At 39.0% G+C, this 21,331-nt stretch overlaps 1 protein-coding gene across 13 annotated transcripts in view; it reads right to left on the minus strand.

The window, feature by feature from the left end:
- BMPR1B (bone morphogenetic protein receptor type 1B) overlaps positions 1-21,331 on the minus strand; it is a 265,345-nt gene that overhangs the window by 123,288 nt on the left and 120,726 nt on the right. For 3 of the 13 annotated variants that reach the window (XM_083834576.1, XM_083834573.1, XM_083834569.1), the window contains one exon: positions 2,012-2,147. The exons of the other annotated variants lie outside the window; for them this stretch is intronic. In XM_083834576.1, coding sequence (XP_083690702.1) covers positions 2,012-2,024 — 13 coding nt within the window. In that variant the 5' untranslated portion in view covers positions 2,025-2,147. The remainder of the gene's footprint in view (positions 1-2,011; positions 2,148-21,331) is intronic. 13 annotated transcript variants of the gene reach the window in all.

Below are 21,331 nucleotides of genomic sequence, written 5' to 3' on the forward strand. Positions count from 1 at the left end.
AGCTATAGTATGGGAAGCGAGGGCCCACATTCCTGATCTGAATCAGGCAAATTCACAAGATAAAATTTTAGTCATTTGCTATCAGCAACTGTGCTCTATCAGGTATTTGCTACTAGGCATACTGATCTTTGTTATTCTGGTCCTGACTAGAAAAGTCAGTCCCAGATCCAAGACATCTTTCCTGAATAAAATTTCTTTAAAACTGATGCATCATAAGCAATCCTCCCTCTCTGGCATGTCACCATTTTCCATCAGAAATGATGCTCAGCTCTCCACTTCCCCCACGATAAATCAGTGAAACCACCAAGAATTGCATATGTTATTTGTGCAGCGTACCTTGCATATAGAACCCAAAGGGCTATTTTCATCCAAGGCATACACCTGTTTCTATGAAGTTATCTTTGCATGTATACGTGCATACATATTTTTATATTAACTAGCTCCATTCCTCCCTTCCTTTCTTTCCATGTACTTTCTTGGCTAAGCCATAATCTCATTGACAGTAGGGCTTGGATCTTTTCCTCTTTGTTCAGTGCACAGTGTATTGTAAGCGAACGACATACTGCTATTAAAACGTGACATTGTGAACAAAATGCCAGTCCGTTTATATAGTCTAAGAAATTGTTTTACTGGGCTCAAACACCACAAAATAAAAATAATAGTGGGCAATTATCCTGAAATTCTATATTTAGCAACCGGTAGCTATAAGGTAAATAACAGAAAGTTAACTTATTACATGGAGGGGAAAAAAAGGCATTTTAGGTGACACAATCTAGTTGATATTGTTAGCAAGCACAGCCTGGAACAAAGAGCAAAGCTCTTGCAAAAGTTACTGTGATGAAAAGATTGCTTTTTGCTGCTATAGCCATAGTCTACACACCTTTTACCCATGAATGCAGAGTATAGATGAAGCTGTTGTACCAACCTGATTACCTATTTCTGACTGTGAGTCCTCAAAATGGACCACAAAATCAAGCTAAATAGCAAGCAAGCAAACACAACGTGAAAGCAAACCCATGGGTTTATATCACCCTTGGAAACACAGCTGCTAAAGCCAGGATGTTTTTCAGACTCCATTATGACCTCACAAGGGGCAGGGTCACCTTTGGCATTCAAGCAACAATGAAGATTACCTGCATTAAACCCCAAACATGACACGGCCATGAAGAGAGACAGCCATGCCCACCATCACCCACTCAAGCTCTTACTGCAAATCTTCTGGTGTTTTGTGGTTTTGACTCCTGTCCCATTTTAGTTGTGATTTCACTGATACGACATGACCGCGTGGGAGATTTTGGAGCCTGAAGTGGATGCTCTGAGGGGTGACATTCAATTCATTGTATGGGGTTCCAGCTCACTTTCCTGTGTTTTCAGAGGCCAAGGAGGCTAGCAAATGTAGATTTTCAAGTGGAATAACTGCACAACAGGTAATTGAACACTGGTAGCCTGTTTTAAAGGAACCAATTAACAGGAAGGGCTTTGATTCTGAGGTATTTCTACATCTGTATTCCTGCTCCAGTTAATAAGGGGAGGCATCACACACACACACAAAAAAAAAAAAAAGTAATACCTACTCATCTTTCCAGTGAAGTCCCCTTAGTCATTAGTTTTGTGAAACCTCTGGGAGCAAATTTCAACGCCTCTCAGCCTTGGAGCTCAGCGCCCCCCCCCCCCCCCCCCCCCCCCAGCAGGTAACCACTCGACAGCCCTCCCACATATATTAACAATAGTCAAACAGCCCCAACATTAACCCCTGCAATACCCAATGCTGTCACAATTCCTACAGACACAAGTGCTAAAGAGGTAGCGTGCGACTTTTCTCACCCCAGCCCCAGCGGGTAATTGGACTTTCCATGGATAATCCCAGCTATCAGAGAGAAAATCTCTGCCTCTACAGTGACCCATTAGCGCAGAGTTCACTGATCAGTAGGTTAACATGCCATTAAAGCATCCCTCTGTGGGGCTTAGGAAGGGTCAAGAAAACTCCATCACAAAGAACAAAAATACCTACAGAGCTCACGCATGGTTATATCAAGATCTTCAGGAACAGGTCAAACTCTGCTCAGAGGCTGTTTGCTTCCCTGGGGCAGGACGACTGCAATATCTGCAATCCTGACATCATTCTCCACGGAGTCCTTTGAACGCCACTTGAATATGCAAAATAGAAAATGTTTTACTAAATTGTATGGGAAAGCAAACAATCCACCTCACTGTAAGTTCAGGTGGCTAACGTTATACACCAGCTACTCCACAAAAATGTACACACTTGCAGTTTATGGTCACTGGTTATAAATGTGGCTTACAAACAGTTAAGCCACATTAACACAGGGCAATGATATACACAGAGGCATAGTCTTCTACACTGAAGAGCAGTTTATGCTCTGTAAGAACCATGCAAATCCTCCAATAGTAAATAATTTGTGTGCCTATAGAAGTAATAGGCATGGTAATAGAAAAAAAATACAATAATAACAACTGTCAGGGCTGCAGTCAGATAAGTATGTGCAGTCACAACAATGAAGCTCTGAAATGTGGACTAGTGTGTATTATTCCACTGTGTCCAAAAACACCATGCTAAGATCCTTTTCAACAACTATGCTTTCTCTCACTTCTTAGCAGTTGCCTTTGTCAAGATACTAAACACACACACACAAAAAAAAAAAAAAACCACACCCGTATCACCTTCCAGCATAGATAAATTGGGTAAGGAAGATGGAAAAAACAGGAAGTTTCAGTTTGCATTTATCATTTATTTATAAACCTCAAAGAAATGCAACAGTCATGTCCTCTATACCTCTGTAAAATCCACTGCTTAAGGGGCAGCTGATATATACATATATATATTTTTAAGCAACACTCGCATACTGGAATAGCTCCATAATTCCGTAATGAGAGAATTTCCCAGCAGATTAGTTTTATTAGTGTTAATTGTCCATATAACACACATTTCTGTCTTGCCTGTTGCATTTCCCAGAGCAGCTTCTTAACATTTTCTAGCGTCTGTGATAACAAGTGCTCTAATCAAAACACAGACTATATGATACACATAGGAAATAATGATCATTAAACTCATACACGCTTTTCTACAGGTTCTCATATAAACTGCTTTTCTTCTCTGGAAACCACCGCTGTTCTTACACTTTGCTTGGTAAGTCTTAAAGCAGCAGACAGCAGCTTACATTACGTGCCCTGTGCATGCAAAATGTTGGTGTTAACAAGTGAAGTTAAGGATCTAACGTGAGCCCTATCTTGCACTTCCTCATATTTGTTAGTCTGAACCTCAAGCTTGAAGTTATTCTAACACACTTTTGTTTTCAACACATATCCAATATGTGTCTAACACCCTCTGGAGTTGCAAGCCACCCTCCCACTCACCCCCAAAAAACTTCAACTAGTGCCAAAGTCTATATTTTCTTAACTTAAAGAAGTAATTCCAGGACTGTCAACTGATAAATTTCATTCAGGGAAATGCCGTGTTCTTTAAGCAACACATTAATCTTCTCTGAGCTAACCATAGTAAACATAAATGTTGAATTGTACAGATTTCATGTGTTGCTGCCAGGAGAGAGTTTTAGAAGAATTATCCCCTTTTTAGGTAACCTGGCTTTTAAAATTACACCCTAGAATATGCAAACAAAGAAGACTAATGAACTCAGCAGCCTGCGTGCGTTCAGGAGGCTGTTGAAAAAGATACTGTGAGTAATGGAAAGAGGTTCATTTTTCAAAAGCTGTATGGAGCTGCCTGGGTGAAGGCAAGTGAGGGAGAATCTTTCTTGCACCTTGGTTATAGCAGTTTGCTGTAAACACTCAATTTCCCTCCTGTTATCAGGGAATATGCAGGGGTGTGTGTTCTATGTCACCTTTAACAATGCAGGAAAGAGGGGGGAGGAATTTTCCTCTCCTAACAACCCACTCACCTCCCCCAGCCTGTTGTCTGTGGTTTTGTTTTTAATAAAAGAACTGAGGTATGTAAGAACATCTATTAACTGCTGTCCTGCTCCCCTTAGAAAAACAGTTGTTGCAATATTGACCCTGATTACCTAACACAGCAGCAGACAGAAGTTTGACCTGATTTTTTTTTCTTGTTTTCCGCTGCTAAAAACTGTACATATAGGACAGCAGGATTGCCGTGCAAGTACAACCCTCTATCTACATCAAGAAGTGGATGGTCTAAAGCTTAATCTAGGCACTGCTGAGCACTAGTGTTTTAAATGACCCGCATTACATTCAACTGTGCAGGGAAAGTAGACTGCGTGTTTTTCTTCTCTGATGCTAGCTGACCTTTTCAAGCACATTGCTAAACGAAGAATCAACCTGATATTCCTCTGCAACCACAGACAAAATCACCGCACGCCGACCAGACATCCTTCCACAGCAGGCAGTGCTATGCTGTACGCAGAACATGAACTGAGCTCTCGCTTACTGATGTGTGCCCTCAATGAGCAGCAAGCTGGCTAGGACGCTGGAGGTAAAAATGACACTAAATCAATTACTTACCCTCAAACGTCTTGTTTTAAATCTGTTGCTTCCACCTGGTCATAGCGTGAAGCGGGACTGCTATGATTCGCCAAGAGAAGATTAAACTTGACAAGGGGGATTTATTTAATGTTGCTTAACTCACAAAAACCTGAAATAAAATTGCCTTCGGTTCAGCCAAGATTTCTCCCTCACTCCCTCTCCACCTCTCTCTTTCCAGGACTGCTACGTAGTGGTCTATAAATATTGGCCCCAACACTTGCTCAGTGCTCTCCCTGCCCGTGGCACAGGTCTGTGTTACTGTACACCACGGCATGGCTGGGATGAAGTTCTCAGCTGCTCAGACAAAGCCATGGATTGGCTCCCGAGCCTGCAACACTGCCTGCCTGGAAATACCATTCTGCTGCCAGCTTTACAGATGCTGCGGGCCTTTCCTGGAGGCCCAACTCAGGCACAGAAGGGTAATTATGAGGCTCGTCCGAAGAGAAAAAAAAAAAATACAGCTTTTCGCAAGCAGGTGGAAAAAAGGGGGAGGGAGAAGAGGGAGGAAGCATTTCTGTTTCAGCTGAACAGCCTAGTCTTTCTCCCACCACACTGCATACCTACATATCATTTCTCTGTGGATTATAGACTTTAAATCCCAGATAAAGTGCATGTCAAAAAAGCTCTCCAAAATGGAAAAGGTGCATTTTTGTCATCGAACTCAAAACACAAGCAATAAGATTACATACGTACTTGCAGTGTGATGAAAAAATTGTTAGTATTTGTTAGTATTTGGTGTTCAAATTCATATTTCATAATTATGCACAGCATTATAATTAGGATGAGACAACACCAAGGGTAGGAATCCACAACCCTTACCCACAACAAATTTGAACTTCGAAATCAAAAGTCCTTTCAACAAACAGAATCACCACCTCCTGCCCATCTCCAATTACCCCCTGAGATACTGCGCTGTTAAGAGATGGGTGCCTGGCAGTTGAGAGCAGACCCACTGAAAAGCAGTTGGTGACCAGCACCAACAGTGTTATATTTGTCACCTGCACTCAGTTGAACACTATGGGACAGGTACTGCAAATGCAGAGAAGTGTCTTACCTTTAATCAAAATCTCAGATGGCATAATGACAAGGTGTTTTTGTTTGTTTCCCAACTAAAACACAAAACTGAGCATAATTGCTTCAATCACTGAGAGCTGCTGGAGTTTGGTTTATCTTAAAATCAGCATCTTTTTAAGGTGGCTTATCACCACAAAATTTTCCTTACCCTCTGCACTTTCCCATGACATTATGTATATGTAAACTCAAGACTGTTCCAAGGCTTACACGGGACCATCAAGCTTGCATGAATAAAACAACTGACCAGCCACTGGTACAGCCTGGCCTAATCCAGTGGCCAGCATCCTCTGACGTTACCATCAGTATCATGTCCAGTGCTCACCTGCCCATTTGCAGCTCAGTCACATGGGGAAGCTTTTACAGGAGTTTTGGAACAAAACTAGAATTTGATCTCCTGCATCTATTGAAACATATGTTAACTGTTTTATTGCCTAACTCCTTAGAGCAACAACAGCATTTAGAAGTGCCCCTAGTACCTTGTTCACAGAGTTAGTGTTCTTCTTTCTTTTTTTTTTTAATGGTGCAGCTTCAAAAACTATGTTTATCATGACTAATACACCAATACCAAAATAGACTTTGTTTAATGTGTGTTGTTTATAAAAGGTTGGTTTAGAAGCTCTTTATTGATGCCACAGAAGACTTTTATCTTTAAATGAAAATGCATTTCACTGACATAGGTAATTGCTAGGTGAACAAATGCAAAATCTTCAAACTGATTTGCTCGTCACGAGTTTTTCAGTGATACAGTTTCTGTGCAGAGTTCTCATACTCAATGCATATAACAGTACATGACAGTGCTGTAATACCGTTCCAGCAAACTTTTAAGCTGACACTAATGACTCTCTGAACAACCAGAACCCAGGATGGTTTAATAAAACTGAACGGGTAATTAGGTATTTAACATTTATGCATAATACAAGGTCAAAACATTTTCTTGGACATCTACATCAGTAAAACAGATAATTATATTAAATTCTGGGGAATGATGCTAGAGAAGCTTATGGTTTTAACCAAGCATGCACATACCTCTATTTCTGAAAAAAAAATGAAGCATCACTAGGCACTACCATTCCACAGAAAAAAAAAAGGACACGTAAACAACATCAAGAGGGGAATAACACAGTTACTTAGGTTAGTGATTGCTTCCTTTTTTTTTTTTTTAACAATACATTTAATTTGCATTGTGTATCCGTCACAGTTTCAATACAGTTGGTGAAGCTTACCAAAATAGCCCCACTGATATCAAACAATGTGAGGGCAGTGAGATGGCAAAAAAATGAGAGCATAACATACTGAAAAAATCTGACATCAATCAAGAGGATGAGTGTTGGAAGGGAGCAAGACAGGAAGAGCACTGTTAGCCAAACATTCCAAAAAAAAAATCCTCTTTTTTTTCTTTTTTTTTTTTTTTAATAAAATGGCTATAGAACCTCTTAAAATCCATAGACAACATAAAATTCCTTTTGAGATCTTGTCTGTTGGACAAGGTAAGGAGTTGGTTTTTGACTCCAAGCGACATTCATTCAACTCACCGCGGCAAGAGATTTTCCCAAATACGAGGTCCATTCTCCACCATTATTAGAACTACCAAGTTTATCCTGAGTTTGAGAACCATGTTCATCCAATCTCACTCTTCTTTTGCATTAAGATTGCTTATTATCCCAGTTCTTTCAACAGAAAGGTTAGCCCTATAACCCACAAGGATTAACACCAAATTATTGTCATTCATCACTTGGAGAATGTCACAACTATCCACATTCACTTCATTATTCAAGGAAAAAAAAAAAGTTCACTGTCCCAGTGCTAGAAATGATGATTTACGTAAATCTCACAGCTACTGTGTGTATAAAGTAGAAGACTTGACACTGATTCGGGTCGTCCTAATGTTGCCTACAGTTTCTGGAAGCCTCCAACAAAATCTTCAGTAACAGAAGAGTTTTGGAGGAAATGCCAACTACACATTTCTAGGTCCTTTCCTACTCCAACCAATAGAATAAGTGGGACAAATAACCATCTGCAAAGTTCAACACGTGCAAGATTTAACATGAAGTTTGTAAAAAAGGAATGATAGCTCAGGAAAATTGTCAATGTGTTACTACTTTTTTGCTTGCATTTGGCATGCGAGAAAAAATGGTGACCCAGCAAGTCAGCAACTTAATAAGATAGTTGTTACTACATTACTTAAGCTCAAAGTCTTAAAATGCAAGCTGGTTAGCCCTAGATCTAGATTATACTACAAATATCAATTAAAGATAACAGGTTTACTTAAAATATCATTTTAAAATTGATGATACTGTTGGAATGTCATAGTTATATACCATAATCCCCAGAGGACACTCAGAACAGTATCTGAACAGTACGGATGAGTACAGTTCCCAAATCACCTTCTAGCAAGAGAAATACCAAAGTTTCATAATCACGTATTCTGAGTAAAAAAATAAAAAACCTGTTGAGTGAAGTATCTTGAAAAAAAGAAAACCAGTAATGTGAAAGATTCAAGTTATTTGGAAAGAAAAGAAGGAATGCATCCATCAGCAAGAAAAGTATTATAAGGAAAAAATTATTTCCAGTAATGCTATAAAGCCAGAAGATCGTAGAAGACACTGAGACCCAAATTGTACCCAGAAGCATGGATTTTTGCAACTATAAACCAGTTTAAATAACGAAAAATATCCCAAGTATTTGGTGTATTTTTAAAAGCATCTTATTCTGTTTTTTATTACAACAGTTACGATTCAGGAAATCATGCCAAAAGTTTTTAAAACCACAAAATAGCTTTAAAGTTTTGCAAGGTGTTTTTTTTTTTTCTTTTTTCTTCTCTAAACTACTGAAAACTACCTTAGCATATCCTGCTTCTACAAGCATTCAAACATCCTTATAAAATATTTTATTACCATGTGAAAATCTCCATCTGTGTCTTCACAGTACATTGTGTTTTTATTCCCTGTAATGAATGAATTTTATTCTTGCTTAAATGAAGAGTTCTTCTTTGGCTGTTTCTGTCAAACAGGGAAAAAGTCTAACACTAAAAGCATAGATAATGTCTTGATCTTGTACATTCAGAAAGCTCTGCTCCTCTGAGGACAGTTTTAATCTGGAAGTCTAAGTTCTACCAAGAGCATGCATTACAGACAAACTTGTTCCCATCTCCAGTTAGAACGTCTCTACCCACAACTATCACACGGAATCATAAACCTCCTCCATCAGTCACAAACAGCTAAAAAATGACTTTTCAGACATTATACAAAATGAATTGCATGTTTATGGTTTTATGCTTGCATAACAGTCATGGGTTTTGTGCTAAGAAAGACTCGTATTGTCATCTGGTGCTTCTCTTCCTACTTTGGGAAACTCTGGTTGCTTTGGCACAGTTATGGTCATTGTATGAAGGTGGTCACTACAATGAGAAATGTATAATAAGCAATTCTGATATTTTATTCCATACTTAGAGATCCTGAACTTTAGCAGCTTTAGATAACTTTACTTTGATTACAGATATCAGATGTGAAACTTAGTAAATTCACAATAATTCTTAATTATCTCAAAAGCACGATTGCATGGCCCATCTGTTTTTCCTTAAATCTACAGTTTTAAATTAAGTGGAAACATTGGTTGAAGGGGCTAAAATAAATAAAAGTATTTAATTTCACACTGCCCTGTGTCTCTATTTCAGGGAAGTCACAGAAAAGAATCAAAACTAATGTCAACGTTCTTAAAGACAGAATTGACTATATGAAAGAAAACAAAGCTGTCTCCTATAGTCATCAAATATAGCAGAACTAAAAGGAGGCATTACTTCGTTTGACTTTATAGCATACATTTAGAAAGTTTTAGGCATTTTCAGAATTCAGTCTCTCCAGGAAGAAAGTGTAATCTACAAATGTTGTACAGTATCACTCTCCTTACATTTTTTCAGGGATTAATACTTATCTGAAGGCTTCTGCCACATTATAATTCCTCAGTACTGTAGGCAAATTAGTCAGTAAAAAATTAGACATTTGAATTATTTTCAGTATATTTCTATTCCCTGATTCTAAAACTTTAAAAATACTTCTTTTCCTCCAAAACTTTGAATTTCTCCCCAAATTAGAAATTTCAGATATCCTATACAACCATCACAGAACTACTTTATCTTTATAGGCAGCAGCTGAGTTTCAGGTTTTTTTTTTTTTTAAAAAAAAAAAAAAGGAAGTGAAGTTAACTGAAGATGTATTAATTGGAATTAGCTATTGTGTCTTGCACTGTAAAAGATGCCTTATGTCCCCTTTTAATTAGAAAGGCAGAACACAAATCCATAATAAATCCTCAATAATTCTTTCTGCTATTTTCCCTGATTAATAAACGATTTAGAAACACTGAATTAGATCTCTGAGCAGATGACTGAATCAGTGAGACCAAATACTACGGCACTCTGTACTGTTACCTTTCAACCCGCCAAGAAAAATAAGAAAATCAGCAACCCTGAGGGTTTTCATAATGTAGCAAAAACTAAGACAAACCTATACTAACCACGCAAGGATAGTAACATCTGTCATCTAGACTAGTGCATTTTCAAATGCAATGTTCGAAATTGTGGTCATTCCAAGTTTGGGTTCTCAGTCTTCATCATAGCCCACTCCTGTGCATACTACACAGTAGGAAAGCCTATCAGCTGTGCAGACACTACTGAGCATGGCTTCAGTTTGCTTTTATAAAATCTGGAGAATTTAAAGACATTGCTGGAAGCAATCTGTTCTTCCACATGTTTTGTGACTCAGTGCAAGGAGTCATTCAATGCTATTCATGGCATACCATCTACAGAATTACGTTAATTATTCACAAGTCTGTCACTGTAAGTTTGGCTCTAAAAGTTAAATTTAAATAATGTTTCTTCCATCAGGAGGTTTCTAGCCACTTATACATTTACAGAAAATAAGGTATCTCAAGAAAGCCACTGGGGGGGTGCTTGACAACTAGGGACCTAATTCTGTAGCGCTTCCTTGATGAGCACACAATTTGTTTCTGTGCTGTTGCACTTTATGCAAGATCCACCAAATAAAAGACCCAACCTATGACTGTAGGTCCACTTAATATCTGCAGAGGCAACCCACTCTGAAGTGACCTGCTGTCTTGTCTCTTCAGTGACTAAGAGCCTAGCCCAGAATAGCCAGTCTTGAATTCTTCAAAGCCTACCCAATCCTCAATCTATTTTCTAGGGAAGGTTCTGATGGTCTTTGGATCTCTTCTCCTCCTTGCCTTGTGTTCTTTCATATACTTTTATCCCCGATTTAACAACTTACTGAGTTCAGCTCAGGTTCAGCTTATCCTGACCATGTTTTCTGACTCCAAACTTGTTCCACCTTGACTTGAAGCTAACTCCAATTGCCTTTGGGTTCCCTGAGAAGTCAAGATTCCCCCAAATGCTTTCAACAATTGCCTTCTCTACCTTCCCCTATGACAGTATATCATCAGCACTTGTAACCAAAAACATACTGAAGGAACAGAATTTCAGAAAGAAAATTAAGCAAGCACTAACTCCAAGCTATTCTTACTTACTGTTGTCTGCCCTGTCAGTATCCCTTCCCAGAAAGTTTTCCTTTAAATCATATTTCAAGCAATACGGCATGTGACACCCATTATAGCTGGTAACAAAGTGTTCCTCCCCACTTGTTAGAAAGGGACGATTTATAGGCATTTAAGGCCAAAGAAATGCCATTTATACAAATTGATATACTGACTCAACAATACATGTAACATATTGTTACCAATACCAAGAAAATATATAACGCAATGCATGTTCACGCATATACCATTGCCACTTCTCTTTCATATGATGCATTCTCATGCAGATGAACTTCAAGAATCCAGCACAGAAATTTTAGCAAGAACATAAATAATACATGGCATACAAATAATAAAAGTGAATTATGTTACAAATTTTAAAGGGCAAGGTCTTACTCTCAGTAAACTAGAAGGAACCAGTTAGCCTCTGATGTCAGTTCTTCACTTCAAAGACCACTAAAATTTGTGGGAGTTGCTGCAGGGATTTTGTCCTGCAGTAACAGAACTGCCCAGAAATTGTGGAAATTCATTTCTGCTTCACGCATGTATTCCATTGTTAGGAAAATCACAATCAATTTGAACTTGATGATCTCATACTGAAATGATATCTGTTCACCCCCTGCCTCCTTTCTTTGATGTCCAGACAACTTGAGAATTCACATCTGTTTAATCAAAGCAGAAATGGACATGACTGTAATGAACCAACTGGGCAGTGAAGCATACCTTGGGAAGACACCATTAAACAGCATTGGAAGAGAAGCTGTAAAGAATAAATTCAATCATCCACTTCATGTTATGTTCATTATAAAAAGATGATTAGCAGAGGATACATCACAAGAGCTAAGCTCCTTGCATCCAAAGAGATCATTTCAAAAAAGAAACAAATTTACTCTATCATATACATATTGAGGTAGTACTGAAAAGATTTTTTTTTTTCCCAAAGTAGTGAATTACCAGCTGCTTCTATAATCTTCACTGAAAGTTTATGGGGACTATCACTGACTTGGAGAAGAGAAAAAACTGACCCCAAATATTTTTCTTGATTTAAATTAAAGATTTTTATTCTCCTACAGATTGCAAACAACGTACCTTATGCTAACTTATAATGAATCTAACATTTCAGTCAAAACTTTAACAACGTTTCAGTTAAAAAAAAAAAAAAAAAAAGTAAAACCACCTCCCAAAACAGAAACTGGAAACCCTAGATTTGCCAACTGCTATGGTCAAATTTGGATTACAATGCAACACTTCAGACCTGCACATGAATGGACACTTGCACGCCATAGCAAAGGCCATGAAGCTGTACTCCTTCTGCAGCACCCCTGTACAGTCTATCTCTGGGCACATGCAATGAAGATTGCAAGAAGAGCAGCTTATAGGAAATTAATAAATTGAATGCTTAAAAACTGAATTCAGAAACCAGCTCCAAAAGGCTACACATGTAATTCAACACAATTTCAACCACTTTTAAAAGCACATGCAACCCAGCAGCTTCGAACCAAATCACCTCCATTTGAGAAAATTCTGTCATTTGTCTGAATTCAATCACGCAACATCTGTCCTACCACTGCATAGTCATAGGCTAGGAGTTCCTCCAATTAAATGTGTTTTGGATGCCACTGAGCAATGAAGTAAAAGCTAACTGATTCTGCAAATGATTTTGGTTGCATTTATCAGACACATCACCGTTTCCTACCATTCTCCAGCAAGTTTAAAAGCCCGTCTGCATGAAACAATACCTGGGAAAATGATGAAAGATGGGGGAGGAAAGGCAGAAGGGTAGGGTGAGTTGTCACAGACCTCCGGTGGAAAAGCAAATGTGCAAAATAATGTAATTAGCAGAGATCTTTTTCAACACATTAAATTTACAATACATATTCCTCTACATATGCTTTCCTTCAAGAATATATACTGACAGAAGATAATGTCAGTAGAAGATGCTGCCATGGAAGGGCACTCTGAAGCAGGTCCTTGTTTTTGCACATCCTCCCCTAACCCAGCAATAGAAACCAGATGGTTGCTCCTCTTTCAGGCACTATAAAAAAAAAATCCTAATTGCTTAAATACAAATATATACACACACAGCTGTAGAATCATCTCTATAGCCAACATAGGCAAGCTCATTTCTAGCAATTCAGCATAGCGTATGTGACACGGTTTGAATTCTACCTGCACACAAATTCTAATGAAAGGACAATCTTCCTTAAAGATTTCCTTCCATTTTTTCCTCCCATACTCGAAATTCTGAGTTTAGTCATAACTAAAATATTACCTGCCGTTTTCAACAAGCACCTCAGATGTTTGTTAAATACAGCATCAACCTCTAAAGAAAAGAGCTTACAAAACGGAGAGGAAATAAAAACTACAAAAGATCCTGTAATTTTAGATTTCTAACAAAATAATTAGGAAAAATCCATGGAGAGTAAATTGCACACAGTTGCACACACTGTTCTGTTTCTCAAACATGAAAAGCTAAGTCAGTTTTGGTGAAATCTGAATTTCAGGTTTCTATGACTGGTTATCTAGTCTTTTCTCCCTCGCAGCCTTAATAGTTACCCTGTTTTTTGTTAATACACTTTGTCCTCCTAAGCCATCCATCCATCTCCTTTGCCTCAGGTCTGACAGAAATGATGTAGATTTTTAACATCGGCACCGATTATGGAGTTTTACTTAGGTGTGATGTTTCCAATGTGCATACAACTGAACCACAAAAAGGGAATTCTAAAAGGAAGATAATCTCAGTGTTGTCTGTGAATTTGTTTTGATCAAACATGCCTCACAGTGTTTAAAATGCCAGAAGAAAGATGTTAAAAATAAATATATATAATTTCCCTTTTTCCTGCTTGAGTATGCCTATTTGAAACTCTGAAGAAGTGCCAAATACTGCCATGAGATTTTATCATTTTTCATTCATCCCTGCATTATGAACCATTCTAATAACCTTCACTCAGCAGAGTGAATTCTATTTAGCTCTAAAGGATTTATTCGTAGACAGCTCAAAGTAAAACAAAATTCGGATTTTTCAAGTACTCTCTAGACTGTAAATCCTGCACTGTTATAGTTGCTACCTTTTGCTTATGAGGTTAATGGAAACAAAAAAAAAAAGAGCAATTGCATTCTCATTTATGTTATTTTCTTAAATATGTCCATCCACAATACAGATTTGTCACATCTGAAGAGTTACAAGGTGCAAAAGGACGCTTGCTCTATGGGCGACATGGGTGGGCTACACTGTCACAAGGGCTTTAGAGATTTAAGAACAGCTTTCCCCCAAGCACCATCTAAGGGTCTAAGCCCACAAAATGCTGGGTCTACTCGATCAACAATACACTCAAAACAGGGGTTTGCAGAACCTAATGCTATGTGCTTGGCTGATACAAACATGTGAGAGCATTGCATTCCCTTGCAGGCTAATGAACACACGTAAACTATATGGTGATGCATGAACTCACCTTTTACAAGCACAGCCACAGGGAACTATGCCTCTTAGCTGAAGCAGCTGGTAGGGCATCGGGTAGGAAGGGAACACTGAACATACAGAGGGCCCTGCCAGAGGTCTGTTATTAACTGTTCTCTGCCATATTGCCGTTTACGGGCATGCTCCCACTCTTTCAGCACACCGTTGCTTACCTGTGACTCTAAGGTTCTTTGTTTCCAAGTAATAAATACTTTGGGCTCCAGGGAGCAGACAGGAAGATCATACATGACTCTAAAAAACTTTACTGTTGATAGATTATTGTAAGTGCCTATTCACTATTAGCTGAAATGGTATTAACTGCACACTTAATAAATAGGCTATTTGTTCTTTTCAACTGAAGCAATACTGTAACAGGACTTCTGAAGAGAAGACCATTAAAAATATAAAGACATCACACAGCAAGTAATTTGGGGAATGTGGTTTCAGTTTTCTGTTCATCCCAGCACAATCAACAAATGCTGCATCAATTAAAATTGCTTCTGCTTGAATAAAAATCAGCTGCAGGCCTCATACACTATAAGAGCAATCTTGATGTTTCCCAGAAATAAGGCATTAATGTAAATTATAACCATGTTAGCATGGTTTTATAACAACATAGAGTAATCGTTTGGCTCTTCTCTGGACAAAAACAGAAGCCTTGGCTCTACCAGGGAGTAAATACTGCCCCAAGCCACAAGCCAATGAACCCAGTGAGGAGCAAACTTTGCTGCAAACCACCAGCAAGTTGTTAGAGTGGAAGCCATAAGACTGTTTCTTCCTCCTTTATTTTTAAAAGGAACTTCATTTCACTTAGAAGCAGAAGAAAATATTCCCATTTATGTTGTAATTCAGTCTATTTAAATATTATCTGATACTCACTAAATCTTTTGTACTCAAAGCACTGCTTTTAAGACAGCACTTAATAAACTATGTGCAAAATAACTGTCGCTTTATGTCGGCAAGAAGGAAAAAAATTAAATTGCTTAAAAGAAGCCTGCACAATTAAGAAACAGAATAGAAGCATGCTGTAAGCATATTGTACAGGAGGAAGAGAATAATTGGGAAGGAAGAAAGAAAAAAATCAAAATACATTATTCTAAACAATTACTTGAAAAAAGGTGAAAGAAGAAAAAAGAAAAGAGCACCAACCATGGACAGCAATTACTGTAGTTAATCTGCGAGATTTTTACTGAGAAAAAGCATTATGTAAGAGCTAATACTTAAATCATCCATTCCCATGATAAAAGCCACTTTATCCTGTCAGTAATCTCCTATTAAGATATAAAAATAACCTGATATAGTTATACAGATACTGAAAAATTCCTATGTGGTACATTTGTGTTTCTAAAATGCTTCTGAAGAAATCTTACAAGAGGGCTTCTACTGAAGAACAGAAAAAGAATACTTGTAAGAACTAATGATGGCCAAACAAGTAATATAACACACATTGAAGAACATCCATCTCTTCATGGCATTGCATGATAGTGCCATTACAGCACAAAGAATCACAAAGTGATTGAACTTTGCAAATAATGTCTGAGTTCTGCAGTCCAATATGCCTTTTTCCCCCCAACTGTATTATATATTTATGAACATATATGTATTTTAATATGAACAGCAAGGTCAAAAAGCAGTGTAGATTTCAGTTATATTTATACATGTAATTTTTATTTATTTATAATATTAACTTCACAAGCTTGCTTACTCAAGTATACCGATGTTTTGTTTTCAATGGAAATGTTCTCAGTGCAGTCTGGGAGAGTAAATAATGCTACTTATCTGCAAACACATTTCTCATAGGTTTCTCACTTCTTTTCTGATGTTGGACTTCACCAAACAGCAGGATGCCCGCACTCACAGCTAGATACCTGCTGCTGGACAGCTACAGTACTCATGGCAGGAGGAAAAACAGAAGTAATGATATGCAGTGAACTGGGCTTGCTTGAATCAGACTAAATATTTGGGTTACAGTCAAATTCCTTCTAAAACATATGTTGCCAGCATATGTATGACACAAGATGAGTTCACTAGAGGAGAAATATAAAATAAGGCTCCAAAGCATGGGAAAGGCAAACTAACTCCTTAAGTGTTTCTCAGAAAAATGGAATTGATTTATTTCTTGCAATCCTATATAAATTACTTTTTTAAGAGTTATTATAACTGGTATCACTCAAGTATGCACGGGCAGGAAGATCTGATGTTTCAGTTCCTCAGCTATACTCCTCATACATCTTCATTTTCTTCACAAAATTAACTAAATCTAACCATCATCACAGTATATTCTCTAATGCAAAAGTCTCACGATTTAAGATTCATTGCTACTGGGTCAGATGTTACCTTTGGTTATACCAGCAGAAATCCCATACTGACTCTGCTGCCAACGACAGCTACAGAACCACACACAGTTTGCACTAGTCTTTAACAGCAACTCTTTCTATTACCTAGTGGTGAAACACACCAGCAGCACCAGAACTTCACGACAAGTTTTCATACTTCCACGCTCTCAAGCTCACTTTCTGTGACAAGCCAAAACAGGAAAGGCAGAAGAAACATGAGTATGCTGGGTCTAACCTGAAAAATCTGACTGGGGTCTGAAATGTGCACTCATGCCTGGGACTCCTTGATGCAGCTTACTGGTAGCCGTCGATCCACTTCCAGAGAGCATGGGGAAGTTGGAGATGAAGAATTATCACCACCATTTTGAAACAGGCCTCAGTTCTGCTTTTTGTTACAAAAATGCTCGCTGCTTCATGTTCTCAGACCCTCCCGCCCAGAAGCATGACTTCTAACTAAAAGATTGTTACCATTTATATGAACCCAAAAGTGACTCAAAAAATTACATGATATAAGTAACACAAACACATTTCAAAAGTGGCATTGGAAGCAATGAAAATAATTTTAGTACCATCTCAACTACTCTCTTAACTAATCTCTTTATCTTTAACTATGAGTGCATAAACAGCACACTAACTAATGAAAGACTGCTCTTACTTTTTCACCCAACATTTCCATGCTTTTCATCACTGAGGATCAAGTCTGAAAATGGTCACATATTTTCTTGTTATGGAAAAGGAGAACTACATATACCTTCAGAGTAGTCCAATATCTATTTATTGGTTATGGTCTAGTGAAAAACACAGTGTCTTTTAGATAAAACACAACTCCACAATGAATTTATTATTTCATATAATCCACTGTATAGTTGAGGTTAGAAAGCACCTTGGAAAGTTACATCCAACCGCCCTGCTCAGAGGTGAGTCACCTGGAGCAGGTTCCCCAGGGCTGTGCCACCTTGGTTTTGGATGCTTCCAAGCATGCAGACTCCACCATCTCTCCAGGAAACCTGTGCCACTGCTCAGTCACCCACACAGTAATTTTCCCCCCTTTTTTGTTTGAACAGATTTTCTTGTATTTCTCATTGTGCCCATTGCCTCTTGTCCTATCTCTAGGTACCACTGAGCAGAGCCTGTGTCCATCTTCTTTCCTTCCCCCTTCCAGGTATTAACATTCATCAGTAAGATCCCTTTGAGCCTTCTCCTCTCCAGGCTGAAGAGTCCCAGCTTCCTCAGCCTTACTCACAGAAGAGAAGCTCAAAGCCCTTCATTGATCTTCATGGACCTTTGCTGTACTCACTCCAGTAGCTCGATGTCTTTCTTGTTCTGGGGAGCCCAGAACTGGTCCCAGTACTTCAGCTATGGCTCACCAGCACTGAGCAGAAAAGAAGGAACCCTCGTCCTGCTGGCAGCACACTGCCTAATACAGCTCAGGAGAGTGGTGGCATTCTGCCACAACACTGCTGGTTGCTGTTTATCTTGTTGCCTTTTTAATGTTTTCTATTCCCTAATTCACTGTTACATGAACATTGCTGTCTTCAGCTCTGACTATATGAATTTTATGAATTTGAGACTTATCTTATGCCAGTGAAAATTCTTCTCATTAGTCTAACATTCACATAATAATTTCATTTTGCAATCCAAAACAGTTTAATCCATTTTTAGTCATCTAGCCAAAGCTTGGGTTTAAAAATAAGTTACAGAAAGAAGGCAGATGGATTTGTAAGTAATGAACCTACCAAAGTAAGTTAAAATAGACATTGAAAATATCTCTGATCTAAACAGCAAACTAGAGAAGAAAAAAACCCCACTATATTACAAAATGAATAGAAAAATCTCACTGTATATCACAACTTTTTGGTTGACCAAAGATCATAATTTATTCAGTCAGGTACAGATGTTTCCACAATTATTCACAGTCTTGGACTTGTTTCAAGTCACTATTCTCAACATGTTTTTGGAAACTGCTAACATGTAATGATCAAGAGCCCATGCATCAAAGTGCTAAATTATTAAAAATGAGACCTCAAAGCTCGAGAAGCCATTGACTATTTCCTTTAAAAAACTATCCGGTGTTTAAAAAAAAAAAAACTGCTTTTTTTTCAGTCTCTTCCAAAACCATGATCCACTAGCTACTAGCTGAAAAGAAAAAATAGGGGAAAGCTGTTCTGAACACTGTTCCGTGCAGTTGCAAACTGATTTTTATGACTAAACAGCAAGAGTACGCAACATGTGGCAAGAAAGCCAATTATGGCCCATAGGGTTATAAAATGCAGCCAACAACCATCTCGCTCCCTGTAATTACATAACTGATTAAAAACTAATTAACTGTATGTATTGCTTGTTAACACAAACAAGAAAATTTTGTTCAGCTATCTGGGAAGCTGGCAGCCTAGGAAAGCAAGGTTGTAGAGCTTTCTTGTGGCTTTTTAAAAAAATATAAATTAAAAAGGAATTCAGAGTTCTGATAGAGTTGTTTTGTTTATGTATGTGAATTTCCAAAGTAAGTCCTGCACTTTGAAGGGCTATAAACTCAAGACTCTGTAACCCCCAAACTACTACAAAAGCTCTGTATGTCAGGAAGGTGAATATCTCCAGACATTCTTGCTCTCAGCTGGAGCCTTTCATCCCCCTCCAGAGCACCGCATGGTTGCTTCTTCAGAGTGAGGACTATGGATTTATGTTCCATGATGCCTCACTGCTACTTGCCCTCATATCCCCTGTAATTCCTCCATCTTGCACAGTTCCCCCTTTAGATAAATACGCCTGAAACTGCAGATGACAGGGATCTCAGCAGCTTCCTGCACCCCAGTGATGTCAAATGACAATATACATTTTTGCTGTTTTCAAACCATGTTTCAACAAACTGGTTGCCCAACTTGCATGTGCAATTGTCCAGCCGGAAAGGAAAGCACAAAGAATAACTCGAGATGACAGGACAGCCTTTTTTTTCAGGGATGACATTACTTTGACTCTCTCTCTCGCACCCAATTTCTAGTTATCTTGCAGAAGTGTTGGGTTTCTTCAGTCCCATCTGTCACACGAATTAGGTTAAAGTTGGCTACTGGCTGTTAAACACTAATAATACATTCTTACAGCTGGAGAGCGTGGTCACAAAATCCTGGTGGGAAACCAGTCCCAGGGGAGTTTTACATTAACATTTCATACATCGTTTTGGGGAAATTTTTGAGCAATAGGAGCCCAAAGATACTGGGCACTCCAAAGCACCCTTAAAATAACTCAAATATCTGTTGTGCCATTATCAACTTCACAGAAGCCCTGATAGAAGCCTGGATATCTCATGTTTGGGGATGCGATCCCCTTCTGAGTGAAGGCCTGTGAGGACTTGTACAGGTGTAGGCAGTTTGGCCTGTGTATGGCCTGGGAGACAGCAAAAGGCTGGGAAGAGTAGGCCGGTGGCAAAATCGGGGAGGGGGGATAGGATAATGGGGTAGTTAGCAGGACCTGAATTTGGCAAAGAAGTAGGGGCAGATGAGGGTGCATAGGTTCCTGCCCAGCAAAGTCAATAAGTGCTTCTTGGGGTGCATTAAACACGGCATTGCTAGCTGGTCGAGGGAAGGGATTGTCCCACTCTGCCCTGGTGCGACCTCACTTCAAGTACTGTGTGCAGTTTGGGCACCACAGTATAAAAGGAACTGTTAAGAGAGTGTCTAAAGGAGGGATACAAAGATGGTGAAGGGTCTAGCGAGGAAGGTGTATGAAGATCGGCTGAGGTCCATTGATTTGTTCAGCCCAGAGCAGAGCAGGCCGAGGGGAGGCCTCATGGCGGCCTGCAGCTCCCTCACGAGGGGAGCGGAGAGGCAGGTGCTGAGCTCTGCTCTCTGGGGACAGCGACAGGACCCGAGGTCCCATGGAGCTGGGACAGGGGAGGGTCAGGCTGGGTATTAGGGAAAGGTTCTGCACCCAGAGGGTGGTCGGGCACTGGGACAGGCTCCAAGGGAAGTGGTCAGAGCACTGAGCCTAATGGATTTCAAGAAGCTTTTGGACAGCACTCTCAGACATGTGGTCTGATTTCTGGGTGGTCCTGTGTGGAGCCAGGAGTTGGACTCAGTGATCCTTGTGGGTCCCTTCCAACTCAGGATATTCCATGATTCTGTGATTCATCAGTCCTGCAGCAAATGGACATGCTTGGCCACATGTGCCATTTGCAATTGAGGTCCAAGTGGGTAAGAAGGTCTTAGCACAAAAACATTCACCTGGGAGGAAGAGGTAGCATTTTCTCACAGATGGGAAATAAAAGAATTAAAACATATTTTTGAAGTGTATGAAATATTTTGCCTTTGTGCTCCTCATTCTAACAATGAATAAAATGGTTTGCATAATGGCAACTGTTTTAAAAATATTAATTTAAGCTAGTTAAGGAAGCTGGTATGTTATCTACTGCAAA

The sequence above is a fragment of the Anser anser genome, assembly GCF_964211835.1.
Source record: "Anser anser genome assembly, chromosome: 4".
In the NCBI taxonomy this organism is placed as follows: domain Eukaryota; kingdom Metazoa; phylum Chordata; class Aves; order Anseriformes; family Anatidae; genus Anser; species Anser anser.